The sequence below is a fragment of the Myripristis murdjan genome, chromosome 6 (genome assembly GCF_902150065.1).
Source record: "Myripristis murdjan chromosome 6, fMyrMur1.1, whole genome shotgun sequence".
Lineage (NCBI taxonomy): Eukaryota > Metazoa > Chordata > Actinopteri > Holocentriformes > Holocentridae > Myripristis > Myripristis murdjan.
The window spans coordinates 5,358,959-5,384,190 of record NC_043985.1 but is presented as its reverse complement, the minus strand read 5'-3'; the positions used below and the strand labels follow the sequence as shown (position 1 = coordinate 5,384,190).

Genomic DNA, 25,232 nt, shown 5'->3' with positions numbered 1-25,232 from the left:
ATATTTTGTAACATACTTGTTAACATATATTGAGAATTTTTTTTTTTTTTTTTTGCGCACGTATAGCGCTTTTTCCCGCGTCAAGGCGGTGGTGCAGTTGACCCCTGGAGTAAAATTAGCTGTGCTTAAAATGGGTTATCTGAAGCAAATTGATGTTGAAAACTTTAAGTCCTGGCGAGGGAAGCAAGTTATCGGTCCATTCATGAGATTCAACTGTATTATCGGCTCGAATGGCTCTGGTAAGTACTTTTTAATAGCAATGATTAGCAAGCTAACTAGTTGCTAGTACTACAGTTTGCAATAATTGGCTACCGGAGGCTAGCTAAAGTAAACTGGCTAACTTATTATCTCTGACACTAGCTAATGTTAGCTCTTTTTGACTATATTTTAATATGACCTCCTTCCCATCAACTATGTGAGCAACTATATGAGTAAAATGAAAAATAAATAATAAATAAAAACACCAATTAAAATACTTAAAGTGTGATGAACTATACCACACTTAGGTAAATAGCTGTGCTAGCTACTTGGCAAATAGTCTAACCTAAGGTTAAAATCTCCTCCAGGTCTTCAGGTTAACATTAGTAATTTATGTTAACATTATTTGAGCAGATTTAACCAACTTGAACAGTCCGAAACAGAAAACTAAAATGTGCCATGTTATTGGCCCATTAGTCCAAAAAAAAAAAAAAAAGGTGCTTTGGACCAAAGGCCCGTTAATCCGATGGCCCATTATCCCTAAAACCAGCGCCCGTTCAAAAGCCCATTGCTACGAAAACACACGGAGGAGTTGCTGTAGTTCAGTGACTGCCAGTGTGGTGCCCAAGTTTGTATCCCTGCCAAGAAAGGCATACATCCCTGTTTACCCTAACCTTAACATGAGGAATCACCGGCCTAAACTTAACCATATTTACGGAGTGGACATTTTTCAGGCTGTTGGGGTAGCAGAATGATGTACATTTGTTTTCGGGATAACGGGTTGTCGGACTAATGGGCTTTCGGTCCACTGTGACATTTTTTTTTTTTTTTTTACTCTTGGGGTTTAGGAATACTGAGCCTTGGGACCAATGGGCAGTCCATAAGTAGACTTGACAGTTGTTAAAATTTTCATAATCAATCTAGGAAAGTCCAATGTCATGGACGCAATGAGCTTCGCTATGGGGGAGCGGGTTGCCTCTCTGCGGGTGAGGCGCACCACAGACCTGATCCACGGAGCCCACATCGGCCAGCCGGTGTCTCACACCGCCAGCGTCGCCATGCGATACTGCCAGGATGACGGCGAGGAGACGGTCTTCTGCCGGAGCATCTCCGGTGGGATCAACATAATTTCAATTCCGATTCTGCCCATAGAAGATTATGTTTGAAAGCTATTTTGAAGATCTAGTTTTACAAGCTGGTTAGCCAGTTTACACTGGAAGAATGTACAGCTAAGAAAGCTACTTTGTACACATGATGGCCATCGTGATTTGATATCACTTTTATATTTTCACTCCAGAGACCATATTTGGGACATAACCTAAACTAGATAAGCTAATGTAAAATTATGCTCTTCACAGGAAAAAAAGTAGAAGGAATGCCCTTGGTGAATGTTGTAACAAGTTACCAATAATTTTATAATATCCAAAAATAGTTGGTAGCTAAATGTGTGTTTTTTCAGGTGACTCCTCTGAGTATCGCGTCAATGCCATACATGTAACCTTGGCCAAATATCTGGAGGAACTGGAGAAGATTGGCATTATCACCAAAGCTAGAAATTGTCTGGTTTTCCAGGTAAACAATAGGGGCACCTATTGCTGCACCAGCAACACCAATCACTGTTGGAATTGTTGTATTCCTGTGTGAGGGATTGTGTCATTGTGGCACTTGTGCAGAGACAAATGAAAACATACAGTATGGTGGTAGAAATAATGAGATTATATGATGAAATTCAGTTGTATTTACATTTCTCTGGCTGTGTGGACAATATTTATGCTGTAGAGCAGTGTTCCCCAACCCAGTCCTCAAGGACCACCTGTCCTGCCTGCCAAAACCTGCATATGCAGGTTTTGGTTGCATATGTATGTGTACATATGCACATATACACATACACATACACATATCCATACACACAGGCTGATAGAAGGTTCATTCCTGTTCTCCATGCAAGGAGCATTTTCTTCTGTTCATCCAAACTTAAGTCAGAATTTTCCTCTGCATGGCTCTGGTTGTTGCTTTCCTGCAATAGCAACATGCATCCATCTTTGTTGCTTCTCATTGTCCTTCCCAACAGGGAGCAGTGGAGTCCATTGCCATGAAGGATCCAAAGGAGAGGACCAAGATGTTTGAGCGTATCAGTCAGTCCTTGGATTATGCTGACGACTATGAGAAGAGGAGGGGGGCCCTGATGAAGGCCAAAGAGGACACACAGTTTCATTTCAATATGAAGAAATCAGCTGCTTTTGAGATGAAGCAGGTGTCCCACGAAAAAATAGAGGTAAGATGAGACACTTGTTTGAAGAGCGTAATCTTTTGTTCTGCCCTGCTTCACCAGACACTTTAAATATTTCATCAGCCAAATAGATTTTTTTAGAATTTTACATGACCTGCAGTTGATAAGTGGTTGTTGCTCCCGTGCTCTTGGTAAAGCACAGCTACAAACAAGTTAATCAGCATTTGGTAGCGGCAGGTGTTACTTTCCCACTCAAGTGGCCATAACACTGCTACCACTGCCATTTAATAGCCCTTTTATACTGACCTAAAATTCCTTTACCATTAGGTACTTGAGCTCAGTGTTAACAGTACATACCCCCATACCCTCTGCCCCCAGGCCCAGAAGTACCAGGAGCTAGTGGATGAACTGAATCAGAGACGTCTGCAGCTGAGCCTGTTTGAGCTTTACCACAATGAGAAGAGCATTGGCGCCCTCAGTGACACCCTAAAGGAAAAGCAGCAGGTCACAGCTGCTAAGGGCAGAAACCTGGAGGCCTTGGAGCAGTCGATGAGAGCCCACAAGAAGGAGCACGGACGCCTCACCAGAGAGCAGCAGCACATCGAGAAGGAGATCCGGTGGGTGGGATTGATGGGTCATGATTTTCTAATTTCGAATAGTCACAAAATTGTAAAATCATAAAATAGTGTATATGACTATCATCTCAAAAAATCTGTTGTTTTTTTCCGGCACCTGGTAGTAATGTGAGAGCTTGTGTTTTTGAGTTTGGCATGTTCAGGTCAGCATACTTCCACACGAGAGCATTTGTTACCTGGCTGTGACATGCTACAAACTGTTGAATAGTTCCCTGTGATTACTGAATATTTTTGCCTGAGTGGGTGGGGAAGAATGAAAATTAGTATATTTTTATACCAGCAACCACAGTGTACCATTTTTTACATCTTATGCATCTCATCTTTGTAATAACACTCAACCCATTTTTTTCTGTTTATAATCCAATTAGTGTATAGAATACTTTATCCATGTGTGATCTTTACTGCTTCTCCATCATGAGAAAGCAGCCTTCATCCTCACCCCTCTCTTTCAGCTCAGCTATGGCATTGATCCTTTTTCATAACAGTACCAACATCAACAATGTTTACTGTATTGTCCCATTATACTGTAGTGTACGGTATTACTGACCAATTTGAAAACATGTTGTTCTAAGGGGTTTGAAGGAGAATTTAAATGCTGAATTTATGGGTTCATTGCTATATACTGTCTCCGTCTACAAGTTCATGCTCGCACCGCAGTTCACTGAACCTTCAGGGTATTAAGCAAGAAAGGTCTGCATATTTCATATGATATGTCGTAACAGCAAAAGGTTGCCCCGGTACAGGATTGTACAGGGGAATAACAGCTAGTGTCACTGCAGGACATAGTCTGCTGGCTAGACTATATATTTACTGTAACCATGTTGTACACTTGGGGATCTTCAGGATCGTGTAGCTAGTTACAAGGGATATTTCTGTTGGTGTAATGGTTCATCTTCTACAGTTAATGCCACTCATAGTACTACTTCTGGTTGTGAGGGTGCTTGGGCAGGAGCTGCAGTGATGGGAGCGCAACTGGACGACACATCAGTCCTCGCAGCAGTTAGCTGGTAGTTGATTCAGGAACGGGCTCATAAATTTGAAGTATTTCCCTCTTTGGCTGTAACTTCTCTGATACAAATTTTGCTCACAGCTTCATCCACATTTGCAGGCTCCCTCTGTCGTTACAGGTAGCTACAAACTTTACATGCTGCCAGATGACAGCAGCTGCATTTTTTTACATACCAATCTTTTTTTTTCATCTAAGTGGTGTTGTCATGGTAATAAATGATATCATTGCCCCGTGATACTGTATTACTGTATTACTGCCCAACCCTAATGTGTTGCCGTTCTTTTTGTCTGTAAAGCACTTTTTGATGAACCTCAATGGTGCGACCCATGCTTCTTCACCAACATTAATAAAGAGTAAGAAAAAAAGAGACAAAATAAAAATTTCAAACAATCTTGGAAACTATAGTAATGTTAAGCTAAAAAAAACTAATGTTAATAAAAAAGAGCAATAAAATTTGTTTCAGGGGATTAATGGTGCCTCCTCAGTTTCCCAGGTTCTCGTTGTAGGGACAGTTTTGAGGCAAGCACCAGATGATCTAACAATTCTCTTTCAATCTTATGGAACAAGTATATCAGCTGGAAACGTAAATGCTTGGTGCCATTGAGTCAAACATGACTTGACAAGACTTAACCCAGGCCTGTGTTCACTCTGCTGCCCAGTGCCCAGGAGCAGATCCTGTCCCTGCGTCAGCCCCAGTACATCAAGGTCGTGGTAAACACCTCCCACCACATGAAGAAGGCTGAGGAGGTCCGAGCTGCCCTTCAGAAAGGCCAGAAGCTGATGGTCAAGAAAAAAGAAGAGCTGGCAGAGAGCAGGCAGGAAATCGCCGAGCTGGAGAGGGCCTGGAAAAGCTATGAGAGGCAGGTCCAAGAGGAGCAGGCTGCACAGTTGAGGGGCATCCAGCTGGCAGAGGACCAGGTGGGCAGATATGCTTATTTCGCTTATCTCTCCCTGTAAAATTTAATATGACATTGCAATGTAAAATAGAACTACTTGCTGGTGTGAGGCCAGGGCACTAATGCATACCGTACCCAAAATGTGTTTTTGTCATATATCAGTTAGTATGAACACTGATACAATTTGATGACTGACCCAGGAGCACTGCTGAGTCATGTTTTTTTTTCAACAACCAAGAACAGATCGCTCCACATCAGCAGCAGTCTGTTGATACAGTCTTTCATTGAGACAATATTAAACAAACTAGATGGTATATTTTCTCTAAAAGAGCAAACAACGTTGTAGTGTATTTACATTTTTCTGTTGCTCAGTGCTACATCACACGTTTTATCGCTCTCCTTGGTTGTAGGTGTGTCCAATTGTGCCTGGAGGCATTCTGCTCTGTGACTGTTACAGTTTTTTTCAGTCGCTTTACCTCCTTTGTCAACTCAGAAATGCTGGTATCAAAACAGTTAATCCATCGGCCTAATGAGAGGTGCACTTCCCAAAATAACACATTTTGTTTGCAAAAGGCTCTTACCATGACAAAACATTTCAAACATGCAGCAAAAGCACATTTTGTCACCGCCCAATACAACTCGCAGTCAAGCGACATAATCCAGCCACTCACTCACTTCATACTCAACACCAAAATGCAACACACCTTTTTTAGTCTGAGCAGGTTCAACCTTACTTTTTTCCTGTGTGTATTGCAGTCATATTTTTGACGATTTACATCGTCACATATTGTAAAGCAAGTAGCAAAATCCAATATTTCCCTCAACAACTCAACTTCTGCCCAAATGAGCAGATTCCTTCAGTCAGCTCTACTGCACTGTAACACAGCTGACAGCACAATACAAAATACAGCTGTCAGTTTGAACCAGGTTCTCCTGTGAGCTACACATTCAAATGTGAACTTACAGTAAAGAATTGCATCCAAACTCAGAAAGACTTTGAAGTGAAATTATACTGTATTGATGGGAAAAACTGAAATACGGTAAGTCACATACAGTATTACACAGAAAAACTCAAAAGAGTTGAGAAAAAAAAAATACAGAATACAATTTATAGGCCCCTTTTTTGTAGGTGCATCCTGATTGATTGGTGAATGGTGATTTGTGGAAAGGTTAGTGATGCAGGTGCACTAGTGATTTCACAGTGATGCACGTCATTTCTATCAGCTGTGAGTAGATGTTTTGCTTTTGACTACCACAGTGAAGTCAATGGAGTCAGGGCCATGTAAATGACACATGTGAGAAGTGTTGTGCAAAAGAGCCTGAAAAATGTGTGAATCCAATGAAAAGGTATGAACACATTTGCAAAAGAAAACTTCTGCTGTGGTTTGGAGGTGAAGATGATGACAAAGTGGATCCCAGTTTCATTATACTGGAAAAAGCGAATGAAAAAAACTGTAATAATTGCTCTTGGAAATCAAAAATGAATTGACACTAATTTGCATTTGTGAATTGGTCTGGTGATGCCGGGTTACACAAACACAGTGTACCTGTGGGACCTTAAAAACAATGAAAAGATGTTACTTTTCTGAATTTAAGACCTGAAAAGGTGGAAGGATACAGTAATTAGGGGCTCAGATTTTTGAATATAGTTGATTGAAAACAATAGGCAAAATATCACCAAAAAGATTCACTGGACATACACTGTGTGTGTGTGTGTGTGTACACGTGCGTGTGTGTATACTTTTGTGGCAGCTGGAGCGATACAAGGAGCTTAAGGAGCTGGCCAGGAAGCGGGTTGCCCTTCTAAGCCAGCAGGCTGAGAAGCTGCACTGGGATGTGACGGCTGACCGCGAGAAAATTGCCTTCGACGAACGCAGGAAGAAGGAAGTGGAGGTAGTCATTTGTAGATTTTCACAAATATAAACATTAAAAAGAAAAGTATGAAGAAGGTAATCTCACAAATGAGTTTTGTCCAGGTTTCATGTAAGTAAGTATGTGATCAGTAAATTTCCACTTTGAGCTGTGTTACTTTGCTGTGGGCAGGCTGGCATCATGAACCACCAGAGTCAGCTGGCGGATTTGACTTGCAGAGCAGAGAAACTGGTAGAGTACACAAACACTTGCAGGTACGTTGTCTGTGTAGTTTAATCACTACACAGTAAGTATATCTCTTTTCCTGCATAATCAAAGCTAAAATAAAATGCAATTATCACAATTAGTCATCAAAAGTATTAATTTCAATATTTGTTGGGTGCCCTGGTGGCTCACTGTGTACAGCACATACCAAGTAATGAGAAAAAAAATCTTTGCAAAAATTAATCACCATGTTAGTCTTGATTATTGCAATCTTAATGTATGGCCCCTTAGTGCAAACGGTGAGACATGTCCCTGAATGTATATAATTGTCAATATTTATTTTGAACATGAGAGGACATGGGCCCATAATCGCCCATTATTGCTGCTTATATCCACCAATAACCTTCTACTGGCTGTTACTAAGCAGCCAAACTGATAAATCAGTCAACCTCCACAGGGTGTGACTGGTTCATTTATTGATTTAAAAAAAATTGTGCAAGGTCTGAAATGCTGAAAAAAAAAAAATCAAGTGTATTAAATCACTGATTCTTGAGAATTTGGATAAATCATGTCCCACTAAGAAAAATGCTATTTCTGCTGGAAATTTACAACATTTTAATGAATAAAAGGAATCAAGGGCATAATCAGGGGGTCCTTTGCACATTTGTAAGGTTCTTTTATAGGTTTATTTTTTAATTTGTATTAATTTAATGATTATATGTTGGCCCATGCTCTACAAAACCAGTTGTCCTCGGATAGGAGATAATCATTTCAACTTGATTAAAACAACAAAAAGTAATAATTTCACTGAATAATATCTTTACCACATGAAAGAGTACATCATAATATGTATTAAAAACTACAAACGATGGGTTTTGGTGACAGGTCAAGGTCAATTACATTCCTGAGGAGCCCTTTTCAAACCTTCAGCTCTACTGCATGCTTCAAGACCGCTCAGGATCCTGGAAGTTTTCTATTTTCTCTTAAATCTCTTCATATTTTGGGACACTGCTACTGTCACAACCATAAATTGTCAACACCGTCACTTCTGTATAAAAAATATTAAATTAGATTATGGAATAAATGTATACTTTTTAAGAAGAGGTCTGATGCAGGTAGCAACAGGGCGAAAACAAGCTGGCTAATGTGAACAACTCATGCTTATCATGTGAAAGAGTAGGTTTTTGTCACCACCGTCAGACGTCACCACCGTCAGGTTTTCTGTCTGACGGTGATGACTGAAGTCTGAAAAATGCTTATAACAGTGCTCAGGATTGTTATTTTTTATACCAAATAGTTAAATAAAGTTGTTAAGCAAGAAGCCATTGACTTGAGTGGTATAAATTTTGGAATTGTATGTTTTAATGAGGCAACTGTCACCACCGTCAGATTAGTGTCACCACCGTCAGAGGCAGTTATATTGGTTTTAAATGAATATGTTTACAATATGTTTCTTTGGTGCTGTAGAGTTATTAAAGTAATAGTCTCTTTAATACAAAAATATGTTTTTCAAATAAAAAAAAAAAAACATTACGGTGACGGTGTTGACAAAAACAAAGTAGCCTAATAACTGGAAAAACCTATTTTATGAAAAAAATGCAAAATGAGGAGGTTGCACCGGTACATTGCTGAACAGCCAAGACCTTGGCCTATAATGATATACCTTCAGGTTTTGTAATTTAACACACTTTTTTTTTTCAAAATTAAAACCTGTTTTATCCAAATTCCCAAGAATCAGTGAAATGCATAATGGAGGTGCTGTGTGTCTTAGGGCGTCACTTCAGGACTACTGTCAGCAGGAAGCGAGTCTGAGTGAGAAGCTGCAGTGGGGCTGCCAGCGCAGTGAGGAGGTTAACAAGGAGCTGGGCCAGGTACTGGAAGAGCTGGGCAATGCTCATCTGGATACCCAAGAAAGCCGACGCCACCAGCAGCGTAAGGAGGTGATGGAAAGGCTCCGCAGACTCTACCCTGAAACTGTGGTGAGAGATGGTCTGGGGCAGGAGGCATAGTTATCCATCTGTCCTTCTGTCTGTCTGTCTTCTATCTATTCCCTGTGTCTCACACTTTCTCACCCTGTTCTCTCAATCTTTCTCCCTTGCTTGACCACATAAATTTCTAATTCACCATAGGATAAACATTTTTTCTTGAAGGTAGCAACTTTGAATGTCCCTGACAAAGTATTCTGGTGTCCCTGAGAATATCTGGCCTAACTGAGAGAAAGAAGAAAGAAATTATGTGGCTGCATGTATCATAATTCATATTATGACTCAACATACAGGCAAAAAGTCTGACATTTGTCAACTAATCAGTTTTCTTTGTCACTCATAATTCACTTCTACCACATCAGTGAAAATGGTTCTGAAACCAGTTTTTCCAAACATTTCTTTGTCGCTTGTCCCAGTATGGCCGTGTGGTGGATTTGTGCAGCCCCATCCACAAGAAGTACCAGCTGGCTGTCACCAAGGTGTTTGGCTGCCACATGAATGACATTGTAGTGTCATCAGAGAAGGTGGCCCGTGAATGCATTTGCTTCCTCAAGGAGGAGCGAGCCGAGCCTGAGACATTCCTCCCTATCGACAACCTTGTTGTAAGTCGTAGAAGAGGTTCCAAGGCAAAAGTAGCCTTCAAATGAAGCTACATCAACGACACCAACTTCTGTACACATGAAATGCATTCAAGTTTACTATGTGATTTTCATATATAGCGCGATTAGAGAATAAGAAAAGGAGTTTTGACTGATTTCACTGCAGGTTGATCAAATATTATGTAACTAGTTGAAAAGCTGAATTGTTTGTCATATATTTTTCTTGTAGCACTTGTAGTACAAATTGACATTACTTCATTTTTGGGTGGTCGAGCTGAAAAGGTTGAAAACCAATATTTTAAACTAAAAATAAAAACAGTACACGCATACTGTCAATATTGCTGATGCCGTTCCTATTATGTCCAGGTGAGGCCCCTGAACGAACGGCTGAGGGAGATACGGGGAGCCAAGATGGTGGTGGATGTCGTGCAGTGTAGCTCTGCCTTAGCTGCTTTCCAGCTAAAGAAGGTGATCGAATTCGTCTGTGGTAATGCTGTTGTGTGTGAGACCATCGAAGAGGCCAGGAGAGTGGCCTTCCACGGGCGGGAGCGCATCAAGGTGAGCTTGGCTTCTGCTTATGAACATTGGAGTCTTGATCTTTTTGATTTTCCAATACAAGGAATTTGACCTGGTTCATCGGTGCTGACACATTGAAAGACTCAACAAAGTGTTGACATAGTAGGTGACAAAACATACAGACCCTTGCATATAATGTAGACAAGACATTTTATGACAGTAGACTAAACATAAACATGCTACCCTGTCAGAAAAAGTTATGGAACAGCTCTGTATCTTTCTTTCAGTCAGTTTACAAGTAACTGAGTGCCAAAGAATTCTTCCAGTGTAGAAATGTTGCTATAGCTGGTCACTGGTCAGATGTTTTAGTCTGTGGTAGGCTATCTTACAATCACACATGGCATTCTGTTAGTTGTACCACACAATTAATTGAAAAAATATAACCTGTATAAAAAAAATCAGCATTGATTGTTGCAATTTTCATACTTGAAGATATTATGAGGTTTATTCATAAAACTCACCACTAGCATGTTTAGTGTGAAGCTAGGGGCAGATATCGTCACGGTAGAGTGTGTTCTCATCCTGTACTCCCAACCCTTTGATCATTTGAATACTGTGAAAGAAAGTCATTAAAAAAAAAAGAAAGAAAAAATGGCATAAGAAAATACTGCCTGCTTTGAACATCCATGTATTCCATCTGTTTTAGGGGAAAATGCAACAAATGAAAATACATTTAGATCATCAAAGAATTTATGAAATTCAATTTTAAAAAAAGTGAAAAAAAAAAAAAAATCATTGGGAACCAATTTACGTTTGATAGAACTTGGCTTGTAATTGCCAATAAGGCAAGAGTAGGAGTACATAGAATGATTTAGATTTTGTTTTGCAGCAAATCTTATCTCAAAATGTTGAGTTCTGTGGTGAATTTTTTTAGGAGCAGTTTCGACAATATAAGGACTACTTTTTTTGTTTTCTTTCAAATTTTTGTCTGTCCTGTGCCTGTTTGCCAAACTGTATGTGCATGTTCTGTTTTTGAAACTGTTAATCAAATGTTCCCCATATAGACAGTAGCTCTGGATGGGTCCCTGTTCACCAAGTCAGGGGTGATCTCTGGAGGCTCCAGAGACCTGCGGACAAAAGCTCGCCGCTGGGATCAGAAGGACATGACACGGCTGAAGGAACGCAGGGACCAGCTGACAGCTGAGTTACATGTAAGTCAGCATGGGTGTCCTGAACAAATTTAGTGCCCAAAATCCACTTTCCAAATTCACTGCTTTACCAGGCAGGTTGCTCATGTATATGTGTGTATACACATGTACAGAAGCATGTACAGATCACTGATAGACTCGTTCCATCATTACACTTCTATTTTACATATTTTAGATTTTGTGTAGTGTTGAATTGAAAGTTTGCATAACGGTTCCAAATAGAAAGAGAAAAATAATAAAATATGATAAAGTACCTTTTATTTGTCAAGTATGTAATTGGAAATTGAAATTGGCCTCTCAATGCGGTCGTTTTATATAAAGTATTTATTCATGTAATTTACTGAAAATGTGCTATAACGTGATAAATATTGATCTGAAATGACATATATGGGGATATGAGATTTAGGTAATTTCGCACAGCCCTAGTCGGTGTTAATTTCCTGCCCTGCTTCTCAGCGATTGTTTTAACTACATATATTCTGTCACTATGTGTTGCCACTAACTTAGTTTCATGTCACATGACCCAAACCAGATTTACAGATATAATAGTTGCATGATGGTTTCTATACAATATCCTGTAACACTGTTATTGTCCTGTGATGAAGGGTCTCATGAAGCTGAGACGGAAGACGTCGGAGCTGAAACAGATCCAGGCTCAGGCCCACGGAGCTCAGACCAACCTCAAATATTCCAACATTGATTTGGAAAACCTCCGCAAGAACATCTGCAACTTCCAAGCGGTAGGAGCACAAGACTTGAATTCTGTGTCGTGAAGCACAGTGGCTAAGAAAATGTTCAATTTGAAAGATTTGGTATTGAATGTGTATAACCAGAGCTTCAGGTCTGTCAGTATCAGAATCACTTTGATCACAAAATTCAACAGATGTACAGCGTCATGCAAACATTGGAAGAGAGAGTTTCATAGTACAAACTGACCATCGGTACAAGAGTATCTGAATCTCTAATACTGTGGACAGCAGGCTATACTTATCATAAAATGGTACCTGTGGGTGGTTTGCCTTGTGCTTAATTATACACCTTGTGTGTGTGGCTGCTTTGGCTATTTTGTCTTGCTCCCTTCTCCCAGGTTCTCGACCTGTTTCCTCTCCAGGTGTTTGCGGCTGAAACCCATTACGTAGGCTGATTGTAACAAACAGAGACGTGAGGAGGAGTGAGAGACACAAGCCTGACATCCTGCAGAAGCAGGACAGCTTGGGGATATTTCTTTTTTCCTTCTTTTTCCTTTTTTCTTTTTTTTTTGATAGTTTAGAGGGAAGAAATGGGGGTGGGGGGGGTGAATCGATTGAAAGCATTTCATATCAGTTCAGGCCAAAGTCGGAGGGAGTCATTATTTGTTGAAGTGGATTGATGCAGTTGACTTGGCAAAATCCATAATGGAGTGCATGAATTGTTAGACCTTTAGTACATCCGTATTATCAGTGTAATAATATCTACAGCTGTGTGGGCAAGCAGCATGTCATATTTTATTCTGTTAGCTGTATAGGGAAATATAATGATTGAGCAGAAGCACACTGGTTGAATGTACCATGAGTATGGTAAAATGAGTTAATGTGAATAAATCATGTTACATGGATCCACTTAAGTGCTCCCCCTCTGCTGCGGTAAACACTGTATACCACTGATTTCAGGAATACACATACCGAGTGAATCCTTAGTATGATCTTAAATAATTTGTGTATTTTTATCATATTTGGCTAATGAAGTGATTCTGATCATCATCAAGTATGGCATTTTTTAATCACCCTGTCTTCTTGTCATGTCTTGCTAATTGTCTGCAGGAAATCTCTTGTATGGAGAGGCAATTAGCAAACCTGGAGTCTGAGATCCAGATGCAGCATGACAGTGTGGAGTTGAAGGATGCTGAGATGAGGACGATCAGAGACAGGATTGACCAGGTAATACCCCTCAGCATATTGTCTTAGAGCTATTTCAGCTAGGGTTGTCATGATAACAGAAATTCAGTAGTGGATACCAGCACCATGGGAGAAAAAAAGAAAAAAAAAATCCCATTTACTTCAGCATGAAGTTATTATTACAATCTGTTGTATTTCAGCCTTCAGGTATTTAAAACAAACAGTAAGTCAACTGTGCTTAAATAACAACTTTTTAGATTGCACAGAATTTCAATTGCAGTATCCAGCACAGACATGAGAAAAACATTATTTGTAAATTATTTGTTTTTGTGAAATAATAAACTTTACATTATTTACATTAGCATCTACACTATCTCAATTAAGAGTAAAAGTAAATAACATGAAAAATAAAATAAAATGGAAATCACTGGTTGGTGTCACAGTTCATCATTCTGTGCATGAACACCCACAAGTTGTCATCATTTCATTTGTTGTGTGCCACTAGCCAAAACCAGATGATTTATATTATGGATAACAGGTGGAATTTACTCTGTTGTCCTAATGGTCAAAGTGGCTGAGGCATTGACCACATAGGATTTTTAGAATGGTACAAAATCTCTAGAACCATTTTTATCTCAAGGAGTCTCTTTCACTGGAAGATGGAGGAGAGAAGACTTACCATTGTAAAGGTAATCATATGCATATGAAACATTTTAATATTTACTTTATTTGTGATGAGCTGATGAAAACTGATGAGCCAGATAATTTGTGGGAAAGATTCATATATGGCTTGTGAGCCCCAAGCTCCCGACCCTGGCTCTAGATCAGTGTTTCCCAACCTTTTTTGTCTTGTGTACCCCCTGAGCCTTTTTGTCAGACAATGACTACCCCCTCACTCGTGTGCTGATGATTCTCCAAAAGTAGAACGTAACACAACTGATTATTAAATGAAAATCATTTTATTTCATTTACTTAATTTAAACTAAATCTCAAGCATTTTCTTCTTTTTAACTCAAATTAATTAAACAAAAATAAATGCCTTGAAAATAAATGAGTAATATAAATAAATAAATACAAAATCAAAATAAATAATAAATCTTCCTCTCTTATATCTAACTCTTGTAACATTTGCCACAATTTCTCGGCGGGCCCCTCTGAATCTTCTCCTGAATCCAGAGCAACTGGACGTTTCAGCCATTTATCCATTGCCTGCAGGTACGCGGCTGTTGTGGTTTTGGCGCGGCTGTGCCACAGGTTATTGTCTCCCCGGGGAAACTAGTTGTAGCGCACACATGTATTGACGGGCCTACTGTGAAATGACTGAGAATATTTATATCTATCTTAAAATAATTGTGAAAATGTTATAAATAATGTTATGTTATGAAATGTTTCCACGTACCCCCTGCAATGTGCTCGCGTACCCCTAGGTGTACGCGTGCCCCTGGTTGGGAATCACTGCTCTAGATGATGGTTGGTGACCTGCCAGAGTGACACCCAAATGGCTGAAGAGCATTTGTGCACTGGTTGGTTGTAATTTTCCAAATGTTATAAGTGTCAGTAATAGTCTTGATCATGTGCTGTGTGTTCAGATGGAGGATCTGGTGTTTGCTGACTTCTGTGCTGAGATTGGTATTAACAACATCAGAGAGTATGAAAACGAGCACCTGAAACAGCAGACAGAGCTGGACAAGAAACGGTACAGTGCCCTTGCACCAAATGCAAGCTGGGTCTGCTCAGACCTCCTCATTTTTGGAGTATAACATTGAAAAAAATAATTGTTTCTCTTGACTGTTAGCCTCACGAGCCAAACATTTCTTACAGTATAATGCAGTACATGTGATCTGCTCTGAAAATAATTTGTTGTTGTTGCAGCGTTGCATTATTGAAATGCTCAAGTCAATCAGAATCAGTCATATGAAGAAGACACCGTGCAGCTGTAGGTTTTTTGGTAAACAGTGACTTTTGTTAAGAGAAGAGGGCAATGTTTATCAATTTTATGTGATTTGTACCTTTTCTATGAACTTTCTCCAGGTTGATACCAAGGCAGTTTTCTTGATACACCATGTGACCACATTCCAGCATTTTTCTTTGAGCCAACAGGATGCTAGATTACTGAAAAAAAGTAATTAAGGAATAACAGGCAGTAGTGATCATATTCCCCATGAACGATGCAGTCCCATTCTGGGTCACTAATTAACTATGCCACCTTTTGTTTTTTTGTTGTGTGAAACTGGAATACCTTTCGAAAACCTAGGAGCCATCACTCAGTGGACTGTGCATTTGAAATGTAAAAAGTATTTGACTAAATGGTCATTTTTTTTTTTTTTTTTATTTTGAGCTCTATTAGCAGTACCCCCTATGGGCAGCCTAACTTTGAAAGTATCAGAAGGCAGCAGTGCATCATTGGCCCATCTTTTGTTGAAGTCTGATCAGTGATGTTTGAGATGTGATGAGTGACACATGAATAAACAAATTAATGGAGAAATTCATGATGAATGAACAAACTTTATTATGAAATAAATTTGTAATGGAATAAAATACTTATTTTCATACTAACTACATTCACTCTGTTCTTGGCACAGTAATATGCTAACACATGCTGAGCAGCTATGCCGGCCGTGTTTCTCTTTGCCTCTCTTTATCTGTATATGCACCCACCCCTGCCCCCAGACTGGAGTATGAGAGCCACCGCACCCGCTTGTGCACCCAGCTGGAGTATGAGCAAGAGCAGCTAGAGCAGCAGAAACAGAAGTTACAGAAGCTGAAGGATACCATCACCAAGGTGGAGAACACTGTGGCTGAGCAGAAGAAGGTAAACATATCAGAATCACTGATGGACACACATTGGTTGCTGTGGGAATCAAACCTGTGGCCTCTCACAAGTAATTAGGCTGCTCCAGACATGTTCATTGCAATGTTTTTATTACCCCCCAGGAGGGGGAGAAGCTCCTGTCGGTGGTGGAGGAGAGTCAGACCAAGGCACAGGATCTTAAGAACAATCTGCTGTTTAAGAAGAGGCAGGTGGCCGATGCCAAGGCTGAGATGGACCAGAAAACACAGAGCTTCCAGGAGAGCAATAGGTAACATTAGCAAGAGTACTTCCATTACAACTAGTGAAAAACATGGCAACTTCGGATAGACTAATGTGGTAGAAGGAGAAGGAATGAGTAACCCTGTGAAGCCGGTGAAGGTGATTGAACTTACATTACACTACATTGGTATTACAGCTTTACCACTGAGTAATGTTATTACTGCTCAACCAATATTATCTGTAGTTTTTGTAAATCCAGAAAGAAATTAAAGCTGCAAGCAGCGTTGGACGGGCCCTCGCCCCCCCGTGCACGTCGGGGACGGCGCACGTGTCGAAGCGCAGACAATTCGTCCGTTTGTTCCAGTTTTAAGGGTATTTTTCGATGCTTTTGTTGTGAAAGAGTTTTGGGCTTTTATTTTGAAAGGCCGCGGATGTTCTAGTGTGTGCTTGACTTGAGTACTGGCAGCTGTGGCTTGATCACACCAAAAAGCAGGCACACACACTCAGTCACTCACTCACTCACTCACACAAACACACACACACACACACACACACACACACACACACACACACACACACACACACACACACACACACACACACACACGACGCCAACAAAAACCCACTGGTAGTACATTCACTGCTGGTGCCCCTCTGGCCACTAGCAGCGCCCCTCCAGCAGATGGCGCCCTTAGCATGTCCTAGTGTGTGACTGACTTGAGTACTGACAGCTGTGGCATGATCACACCAAAATGCAGGCAGACAGAGAAATCCTCATTCAATCCAATGGAGAAATCCAGAAAACCCACCCCTGTTTGAGGCGTCACAGCTCGGTCACCGTTTGAGTTACAGACTTGATTCAAAGCTTAAACGAGTCACGAGACTCGGATCTATAAATCTCCCATTGACATGATTTTGCTATCTTTTACCGTTTTTGAGTTATGGCAGTTTTAGTTTGAGAGTGTTTTCTGCTCCCTCTGAGCTCTTACAATGGGTGTGTATTGCGCATTCCTGAGGCAGCTAGAGTGAGTCACATGTCCAGGCAGAGTGCAGAGCAGAGCACACCAGAGTCAAAAATGTTTTAAAACTCTTCACAGCTCCCACAAACTTGGTCCAATCCACATCAAAACTACATATTTTTGTAGGAATTTTCGTCCTCTTTCCATCTGCATAGTTTTCAAAGCTGTCAGACTTTTACTTTAGACTCCAGGGGCTTAATTAGTGCCAAGTGTCAGCCTCTTCACACCAAACTCCATGGGAAAAAATGAGGTTTTGTTTTTGGCCACTGTGACTTTGAGGGCTTATAAAATCCAAACGATTCGAATTAATAACAAGTCTTTCGCAACTTTTGTTCAGCACTGTGTCCTCTGTCATCTGTTAAATTTTCAAGCCGCTGACATTTACGGCCTGGGAGGAGATAGATTTCCTTCAAAGCGGAATTTTGGGCAAGAATGTGAACATTCCAACGCAAATTGCGGACTTCCTGTTGGTTTTAGAGGGGGGGTGTCAGCGCGTGATTTGTAGGGCTTGATGAGACCTACATTTCGGCGTTGGTTTGGTGTTTCTATCACATTCCTGTGGGCCGCAGCGGCTGCCTTTGTGTGCCTAGGTGGCGCTACCGAGCCCATTTTTGCACTTAGGGGGTCCGTTTGTCCATTTTATCAAATTTTTCGCCAGACCTGGCCTGCGTGCCGAATTTGGTGAGTTTTGGAGCATGTTTAGGGGGTCAAATTAAGGTTTATTTTGACGTAATAATAATAAGAAAGGAGAAGGAGAAGAAAAAAACACTACAATAACAATAGGGCTTCGCACTGTTCCAGTGCTCGGGCCCTAATGAATACTTGGGAAAAAGCACCGATTCTCTTCTCTTCTAGAGAGTTGGTGAAGCTGCAGCGGGAGGTGATATCTGTGGAGATGGCCTTGGAGCAGAAACGGTTGGCTAGACACAACTTGCTGCTGGCCTGCAAGATCCAGAGCCTGCCGATCAGTCTGCTGTCAGGAAACCTGAATGAAATCAGCGAGGTGCAGGTAGGACACATTGCAAGGATGTAAAAAACAGTTTTGAAAATGGACTGTTCTTTGTCACCTGCCTTTTCCACACCTATTTTTCATCTATCATCAGACTTTGTGCATTCCACTCTGAGTTGGATGAAATAAATGAGCACTAGAGAAACAGAGTTGTAAACACAGAGCGGATGGAAAATGTGCAGCTCCATCCAGCAATATACAAGTCGCCCGTCAAATTCACTTAAACTCTTTTCTTTTTTGTATTTTGTTGTTGTTATCTCGTTTCTATTGGCTACATTGATCTGAAAGGCAGCCAGCTGGTCATAAACACTCCTTCCTGCATAGATTATTACTATTATCCCATCTAGCTGCTCCATTCCCTATTAGTTGATATTGGATCAACCGACTGGATGGATAAATGAATAAATGAAGGCAACCAACAGTCCTTGTTTGGTGGCATTGAAAGGAATTGAAGCTCTTTGGTGTCAGTCTTCTTCAGTGATTGATTTCTCTGTTTTTTTTTTTTTAAGCTGGACTCTGAGTCAGAAAGCACTTCAACCACCATGGACATCTATGACAGAGAGGCACAACTTGTCATCGACTTTTCTGGTCTGGAGGCAGAGCTGAGGGTAAGGCCTCTCACTCTCAGTTCCCTCATTAGTAGTTAGTAGGGCTTTGTTTACATAGTGCCTGTCTGTGTTCTTTACAGTAAAATGCAATATAATACAACAAAAAGGCACAGTAAAGACTAAATGAGGAAAATAATGAGAATGACAAGTACACAAGGGTATTAATAAAATCTATCAAAGACTAGAAAATGTAAAGCCCCCCTACACTCCACCCACCAAAAACAAAACAACAACAACAAAAAAAAAAAAAACAGAAAACACAAGTCAACGTAAACCAGTAGGATTAGTAAAATGCGGCATCAGAAGTCAGGAAAATACTGCACTGTGTGTGTGTGTGTGTGTGTGTGTGTATGTGTGCAGCGTCTGGAGTCAGAGGAGGATGTGGAAGCGCAGCAGGTCAACCTCAGGGAGTCCGTCTCTTCCATTGAGGAAGTGTTGCATCGCACCACCGCTCCCAGCCTTAAAGCTCTGGAGGAGATGAGGGATGTGAAAGAAAATTATCAAGGAGTGGTAGAGGGTATGTGATTGGATTTATCGATCAAGTTTGATTCTCCAATGCCGCATATCCATATCCAAGGATGTCCTCTGCAAAAATCTCATTGTTTTGCCACCCACTTAATTCAGTGGCTCTTCTTTAAAGAGAATCATAATTTTTGTTTGTTTTGATTGTGTAACAGATGTTAGACATCATGCAACAAAACTGTTTATGCTTGGACATTTTTATTACATTTCATTGATAATTAAGCATTAAGAGGCATATTTGTTGTAGGCAAATTATATGTTAGCATTGTATAGAGTTCACAAATCAATCAGTTACCACATCAGTGCTGTCTTCGTGTTTTTGGCTGCTGCTGCTGCTTGTGGCCATTAAAGCTGATATTTATAGTTGACGACAAAAACTCAGTCCAGGCACCAAAGATTTTGCCCTACAGGGATAATCTACACATTATGATCAATACAGCCTTTCCAGCTGTGTATCAAAGGCTTGACCTCAAATCAAATAGCAATACCCAGCAAGCTTTGTTGCCATGTGTCAAGTGTCAAGGCTTTTGTTTTGTCAGGCATGCACACATATTCACCACAATAATGCACCAGTTACAGTGTGTTCAAAACAAAACAATGCGGCATCAAACCAAAAATAACCAAAAGTTGAAATCTGTCCAAAAAATGAATTTCTGGAGAAAGTGTGGAACACTGAAATAGGTTCTCTGTTTGGGTTCAGGACTCCTGACTTTGTTTAATAATATATTGAAAATGTAGCCTGGCTGTAATTACTTATTTCACAAGAAAGTATATAAAGAAAATGTTATATCAAAATTACATTGCCAGGAAATGTGTAAATTGTAATTACGTTGAATTTAATATGAGAGTTTAGCATTTTTTTAAAAAGTCTGAGGCGCGTTCCCTTCTTTTGTCCAGCCTTTGACGCCAGTACCCGAGTCGCCAAGAGGTGCAACCAGGAGTTTGAGCGGGTCAAAACCCAGCGCTTCCACCGCTTCAGCCAGTGCTTTGAGCACGTGTCTGTTGTGATTGACCAGATCTATAAAAGAATATGCAGGAACACTGGCGCCCAGGTAAAGTAAATGTTTTTATGTCTAGTTAAATGTTGGTTTTATCTTGTTCACACAGCAATTAAATATTAGGGATGAGCGAGTACACCACTATCTGTATCTGTATCCGTATCCGTACTCGGAGTGGGCGGGGCCGACACCGGAAGTGGGTGGTGCTTAAACCGGAAGTTGGTGAGGTTTGATCGGAGATGGGTGTGGCTTAATTGGTATCTTGTTTTAAGCCTGAAATTGATACGAGTTGATCAGAAGTTGCTATATTTATTGTTTATTGGAAAACTATTTTCAGAACAGCCTCAGAATTGAGCTTCAGACCAATGTCTACTACTATACTTGTACTATACTATATTTATTTTTTATGAACTACAGTGTAAAGTGTCAGATTCTCAGTGCATGCAGCCAAAATAAAATACAAATAATAAAGTCCTTTGTGTGTTCAGCTAATACGTGTGTAAATGGTGTGTGTGTGTGTGTGTTAAGTCACTCTGTCACTCTGCGCCACGTCCAGTACGAGCAAAGTTTTCCAACTGACTTTATATCAAAAACCAGCCGGTAAGAGCCGGCAGATGGTAAAAAAAAAAAGAAAAAAAAAAGAAAGGCGGTTTGTCGGCGGTTTGTGACGTGACGCGAGTTGCATTCAGCCCTAACCCTAACCCCTGACCCCTAACCCTAACTCTGCTCAATAGCACTGCGTCTGTTACCAGTCATGTTTAGCAGAAACTCTACTGACTATCAGTGATTACAGACCGAGGGAAGAGTGAGCTGGAAAAAAAAAACCTGACCGCTACTGAAGAGAGACGCGACGTGAGCTGTCACACCTGAGTGAGTGACAGCTGAGGTTGTCCCTGTGTGTGTGTGTGTGTGTGTGAGTTAGTGGGGTACATGGTGTAGGGGACGGGCGCTGTGTGTGATGTGTGTGAGCGGCGCACCGCTGTACTGTGTGTGTGTGTTGGGGAGGGGCACTGTGTGTGACTGGCCTATCACACAACGTGGACACAGTCAGCTACCCAATGAGGATTTTTATTCATCACGAGCACGGATATTGACTCATATTACTCGGATCATACTCGTACTTGGCAAAAGTGCTTTATCCGTACCGGATACTCGTTTCAGCCGAGTATCCGGCTCAACCCTATTAAATATAAAATCAAACATATAAATCAAACATAAAAATTAGTTGTTTTTTTTCACCTGAAGCAGCCTATAGCTGATATTTTGCACCAGTATTTAGCATCTTTAAATTTGAAAATCATTACGCAAAAAAACCCCAAGAAAATTATTTTGTGAGTAATGAAATGTTTGAATACACAAAATGAACATAGTATTGCAAATACAAAAATAAAAAGATGAGAGAGATGCTGTCAAATTATATTAAAAATCTTAAAATAATAATAATAATAATTATAACCTCTTTTGTATCAGTGAAGGAGGGCGTGGATGCACTGATATCTGATATTCAACAAGAGGCAGATATTGGCCCAATATATTGGTAAACTGATGAATTAGTCTAGCTCTAGTTAGACCAGACAAAAGAAAGTAATTACCAATATGCGTCCGTAAGAATAACTTACAAGAGGTTCATAAAACATTCTCATCTAAAAACAGACAAAACAAAAAAATCAAGCTCATAAGCAAAGTTACATGCAGAATCTAAAGACCTGCAGCTTTTTTTCTGTGGTTTTGCAACTTGTCACCTCACCTCACCACAGTTTGTCTGGAAAAGGAACATGACTCATGTTCAGGTGTCATGATGCAGTTATTTGGTGCGTTGAGTTGGAATGGCATCATTCTCACTTTTCCATGTAAAATTAAGGGGTAAACACTCCAGAACTTCATTTAACTTCAACAAACCTGCTTGGTTTAAACGTCCCCTAAATGACCAAAGAAGACTGTGGTGGAAAACAGGAACAGAACAAAAAGATGCAATAAAATAAATGTTACAGAAAATAAAGTGTGTTTGTGTTGCTGATGTGTTTTCTCCAGGCTGTTTTGAGTGCAGAGAACCCAGAAGAGCCCTACCTGGGTGGCATCAGCTACAGCTGTGTGGCACCAGGGAAACGCTTCATGGCCATGGAAGACCTGTCAGGAGGGGAAAAGGCCATTGCTGCCCTGGCTCTGGTCTTTGCCATCCACAGGTAACCCCAGATTGTAGGTTAGATTAGATACCATTAGATCACATTAGATAGCTGGAACTGTGAAACTGGCCCACCATAGAAACAGATATGAAAGACAGAAGGGTAAAATGCCCAATGATCAAAGGGGTTTTTTGTCATGAGGAAAAAGAGACGTGAGTGCCTTGGATCCCTTTTTCTCCAGATGTAACGTCAAGACACACTTGATATCTCCCTCTCCCATCTGAATCAAATCAGTCTCCCTTACTTCTGCCCACTCTACTTCTGCACTGAAAGTAATGACCTTTTAGCTTCTCTGAATGATCCTCATCTAGGATCAGATGAAAAGGTTTTGCAGCTGTTGTCAGGACTGTGGCTCAGGCTCTGAGCACAGTGTGACTGCTGGTTACCTGCTATGTTTGTAATGAAGGATCTGAGGCTGCTGCATTCTGTGTCATTTTCTCTGGATAAGACTGACAGTTAAATGACCAAAACCTCAATGTAATGTAATTTATAGTTGATGCCACTGATGTTTATTTTGTTTCCCTCAGTTTCCGTCCTGCTCCTTTCTTTGTCTTGGATGAGGTCGATGCAGCCTTGGACAACACCAACATCAACAAGGTAAGAGATTCCTTCATATATTATTGTCATCTATCAAACCTGCATTCAGGGCTGTTGTGAGGTGGAACAGTGTAGTCGTGTATATATTTGAGTGGAATCCTGTAGCCACGAGTTACAGTGACATCAGAGTTTTGTTTACACTGCCATAGTGATTCCCATAATAATCACCAGGGCTCCCATAGTCATGGAAAAATTAAAATGAAATTTTAAATAATGATCAGCTTTGGAAAAAAAAAAAAAAAAAAGCTAAAAATGAGTAGGCTGAAGTGCAGCTGGTGAGTCCATAACACAATATTAATGTTTTGTCATTTTTGCCAAGCAAAGGCTAACATTACATTAACATTCAGCCTCATAGTTTATACGCGTTTGTGTACTTGCCCGTTTCCTAACATGTGCACTTGTGTATGTGATTTTTCATCGTGTCCAGGTGACCAGCTTCATCAGGGAGGAGTCGAGGCAGAACATGCAGATCATCGTCATCTCCCTGAAAGAGGAGTTTTTCTCCAGGGCCGACGCTCTGCTGGGAGTCTACTCAGATGTAAGTGCAGTAGAACAGATTTTTTAGCCCGGTGGAGTGGAACTCTTTAGTTCTTAGTTTTATGATGATGCAGTCAATACAATATCTTCTTCTTCCTCAGTTTGATGAATGCATGATCAGCCGCATGCTGACGTTGGACTTGAGGCCCTACCCTCTGGATGAAGATGACAATAAGAGACAAGAAGAGAAGTCACCTGGAGAGGGAAGACGTGCCTCTGGTACACCGGATTCAACTCAGTGATGTCTTTGTTGGCATTTTTCTCTTGTTTGCTCTTTGACAGGATCAGTGGTTCTCAATCTTTACAGATCTTGGCCCCCAAAAATGAAGAGAAGTGTTTGAGTGAAGTAAACAGTTTGCATGCTGATTTAGACATAAAATAACTTTTTTTTTTTTTTAAGCCTTTTGATGTGATTGATAGATTAATTGAAGATATCTAAAGGATGCAAATATTCTTTTTTTCACAAGAAAGAAGGCATACATTGAAAACATGCCAATAAATTGGAAATTTGGGGTGGGGGGTGGGGAATCAGATCAGTTCACATCTTGGGCCCTCAGCCAGCTAATACCAACTTTGAGCTTTAGAGGGCTCCCAGTTCCGAAGTTGAGAGCTGCTAGACTGTGTTACAGTTTGAGTTTAGCAGTTCACGAGACAGTGGTTTCCTTAGGAGTCAGTTAAAGCCTGCAGTTAAGGAGCATTCTGGCTGGATTTGCGAGCTGACTCTGAGTTTACATCTTTTGCAACTGTGCTGTGTCAGGTCATCTGTGCTCAGGAGTAGAGGCAAGAATAAACTCAGGAAAGCAGTCCAAAGACGAATTCTTAAGTCAAACTGGTTAACAAACAAGTTCAAGTAACTTTTAATGAGCACTCAGTTTTGTCTAGATGTTCCCTAGAGTTCTAGCAATTATGTTTCTAAAATGTTTTCCTTGTTTGCAGTTATGATCTTCAGTGGTACTTACATTAAATTTCTTGACTGATGTGATCCTTCAAACATGCCGTCTTGATTTTTTTTTTTTTTTTTTTGGTTAAACCTTGCTGGAAGGCACTGCGGTCTTCATTTCAAATTGAGATCAAAATTATGGGCCCTGATCTGAAAAAAAAAAAAAGAGCAACACACTGCAACATAAAATTAGAGAACTATCGAATGAATTACTATTTAAGAACTTTTTTAATCAAGCAACATTATTGGGGACTGAATCATTTGCATTTTTTAAACTATTGATAGTCATAATAGTCAGGTGGTTGTTTTTTCCCGTTGATCCGTCTGTCCATCCGCAGGATAACTCAAAAAGTATGAAACTTGATGGGAAGGTTGGCCATGCACCAGCGAAGAAGTGATTACTTTTTCAAGCCAACTGGCCTCAAGGGGGCGTAGCAGTGCACATGGCCCAGGAGAAACAAAAGCATCCATGTCATACGAAAGCTGGTGAGGAGGTTGGACATGGTGTGACAACAAAACTGCCTAAAAGCTTAGCACAAACGAGGCCATAGTTTCCAAATGC

At 40.5% G+C, this 25,232-nt stretch overlaps 1 protein-coding gene across 1 annotated transcript; it reads left to right on the top strand.

Annotated features, from left to right (window-relative positions):
- Window positions 1-130: 130 nt before the first annotated feature.
- On the top strand, window positions 131-24,168 carry smc1b (structural maintenance of chromosomes 1B). Its single transcript, XM_030053926.1, has 25 exons — window positions 131-239; window positions 1,123-1,311; window positions 1,658-1,770; window positions 2,270-2,473; window positions 2,807-3,045; window positions 4,732-4,990; window positions 6,721-6,861; window positions 7,012-7,094; window positions 8,816-9,023; window positions 9,446-9,631; window positions 9,995-10,186; window positions 11,209-11,355; window positions 11,958-12,092; window positions 13,152-13,268; window positions 14,816-14,922; window positions 15,897-16,038; window positions 16,161-16,306; window positions 18,132-18,285; window positions 18,795-18,893; window positions 19,254-19,410; window positions 20,313-20,467; window positions 22,445-22,596; window positions 23,124-23,193; window positions 23,621-23,731; window positions 23,832-24,168. The coding sequence occupies exons 1-25, from the start codon at window positions 131-133 to the stop codon at window positions 23,970-23,972; spliced, it is 3,756 nt and encodes a 1,251-aa protein (XP_029909786.1). The 3' UTR covers window positions 23,973-24,168.
- The last annotated feature ends 1,064 nt before the right edge of the window (window positions 24,169-25,232 follow it).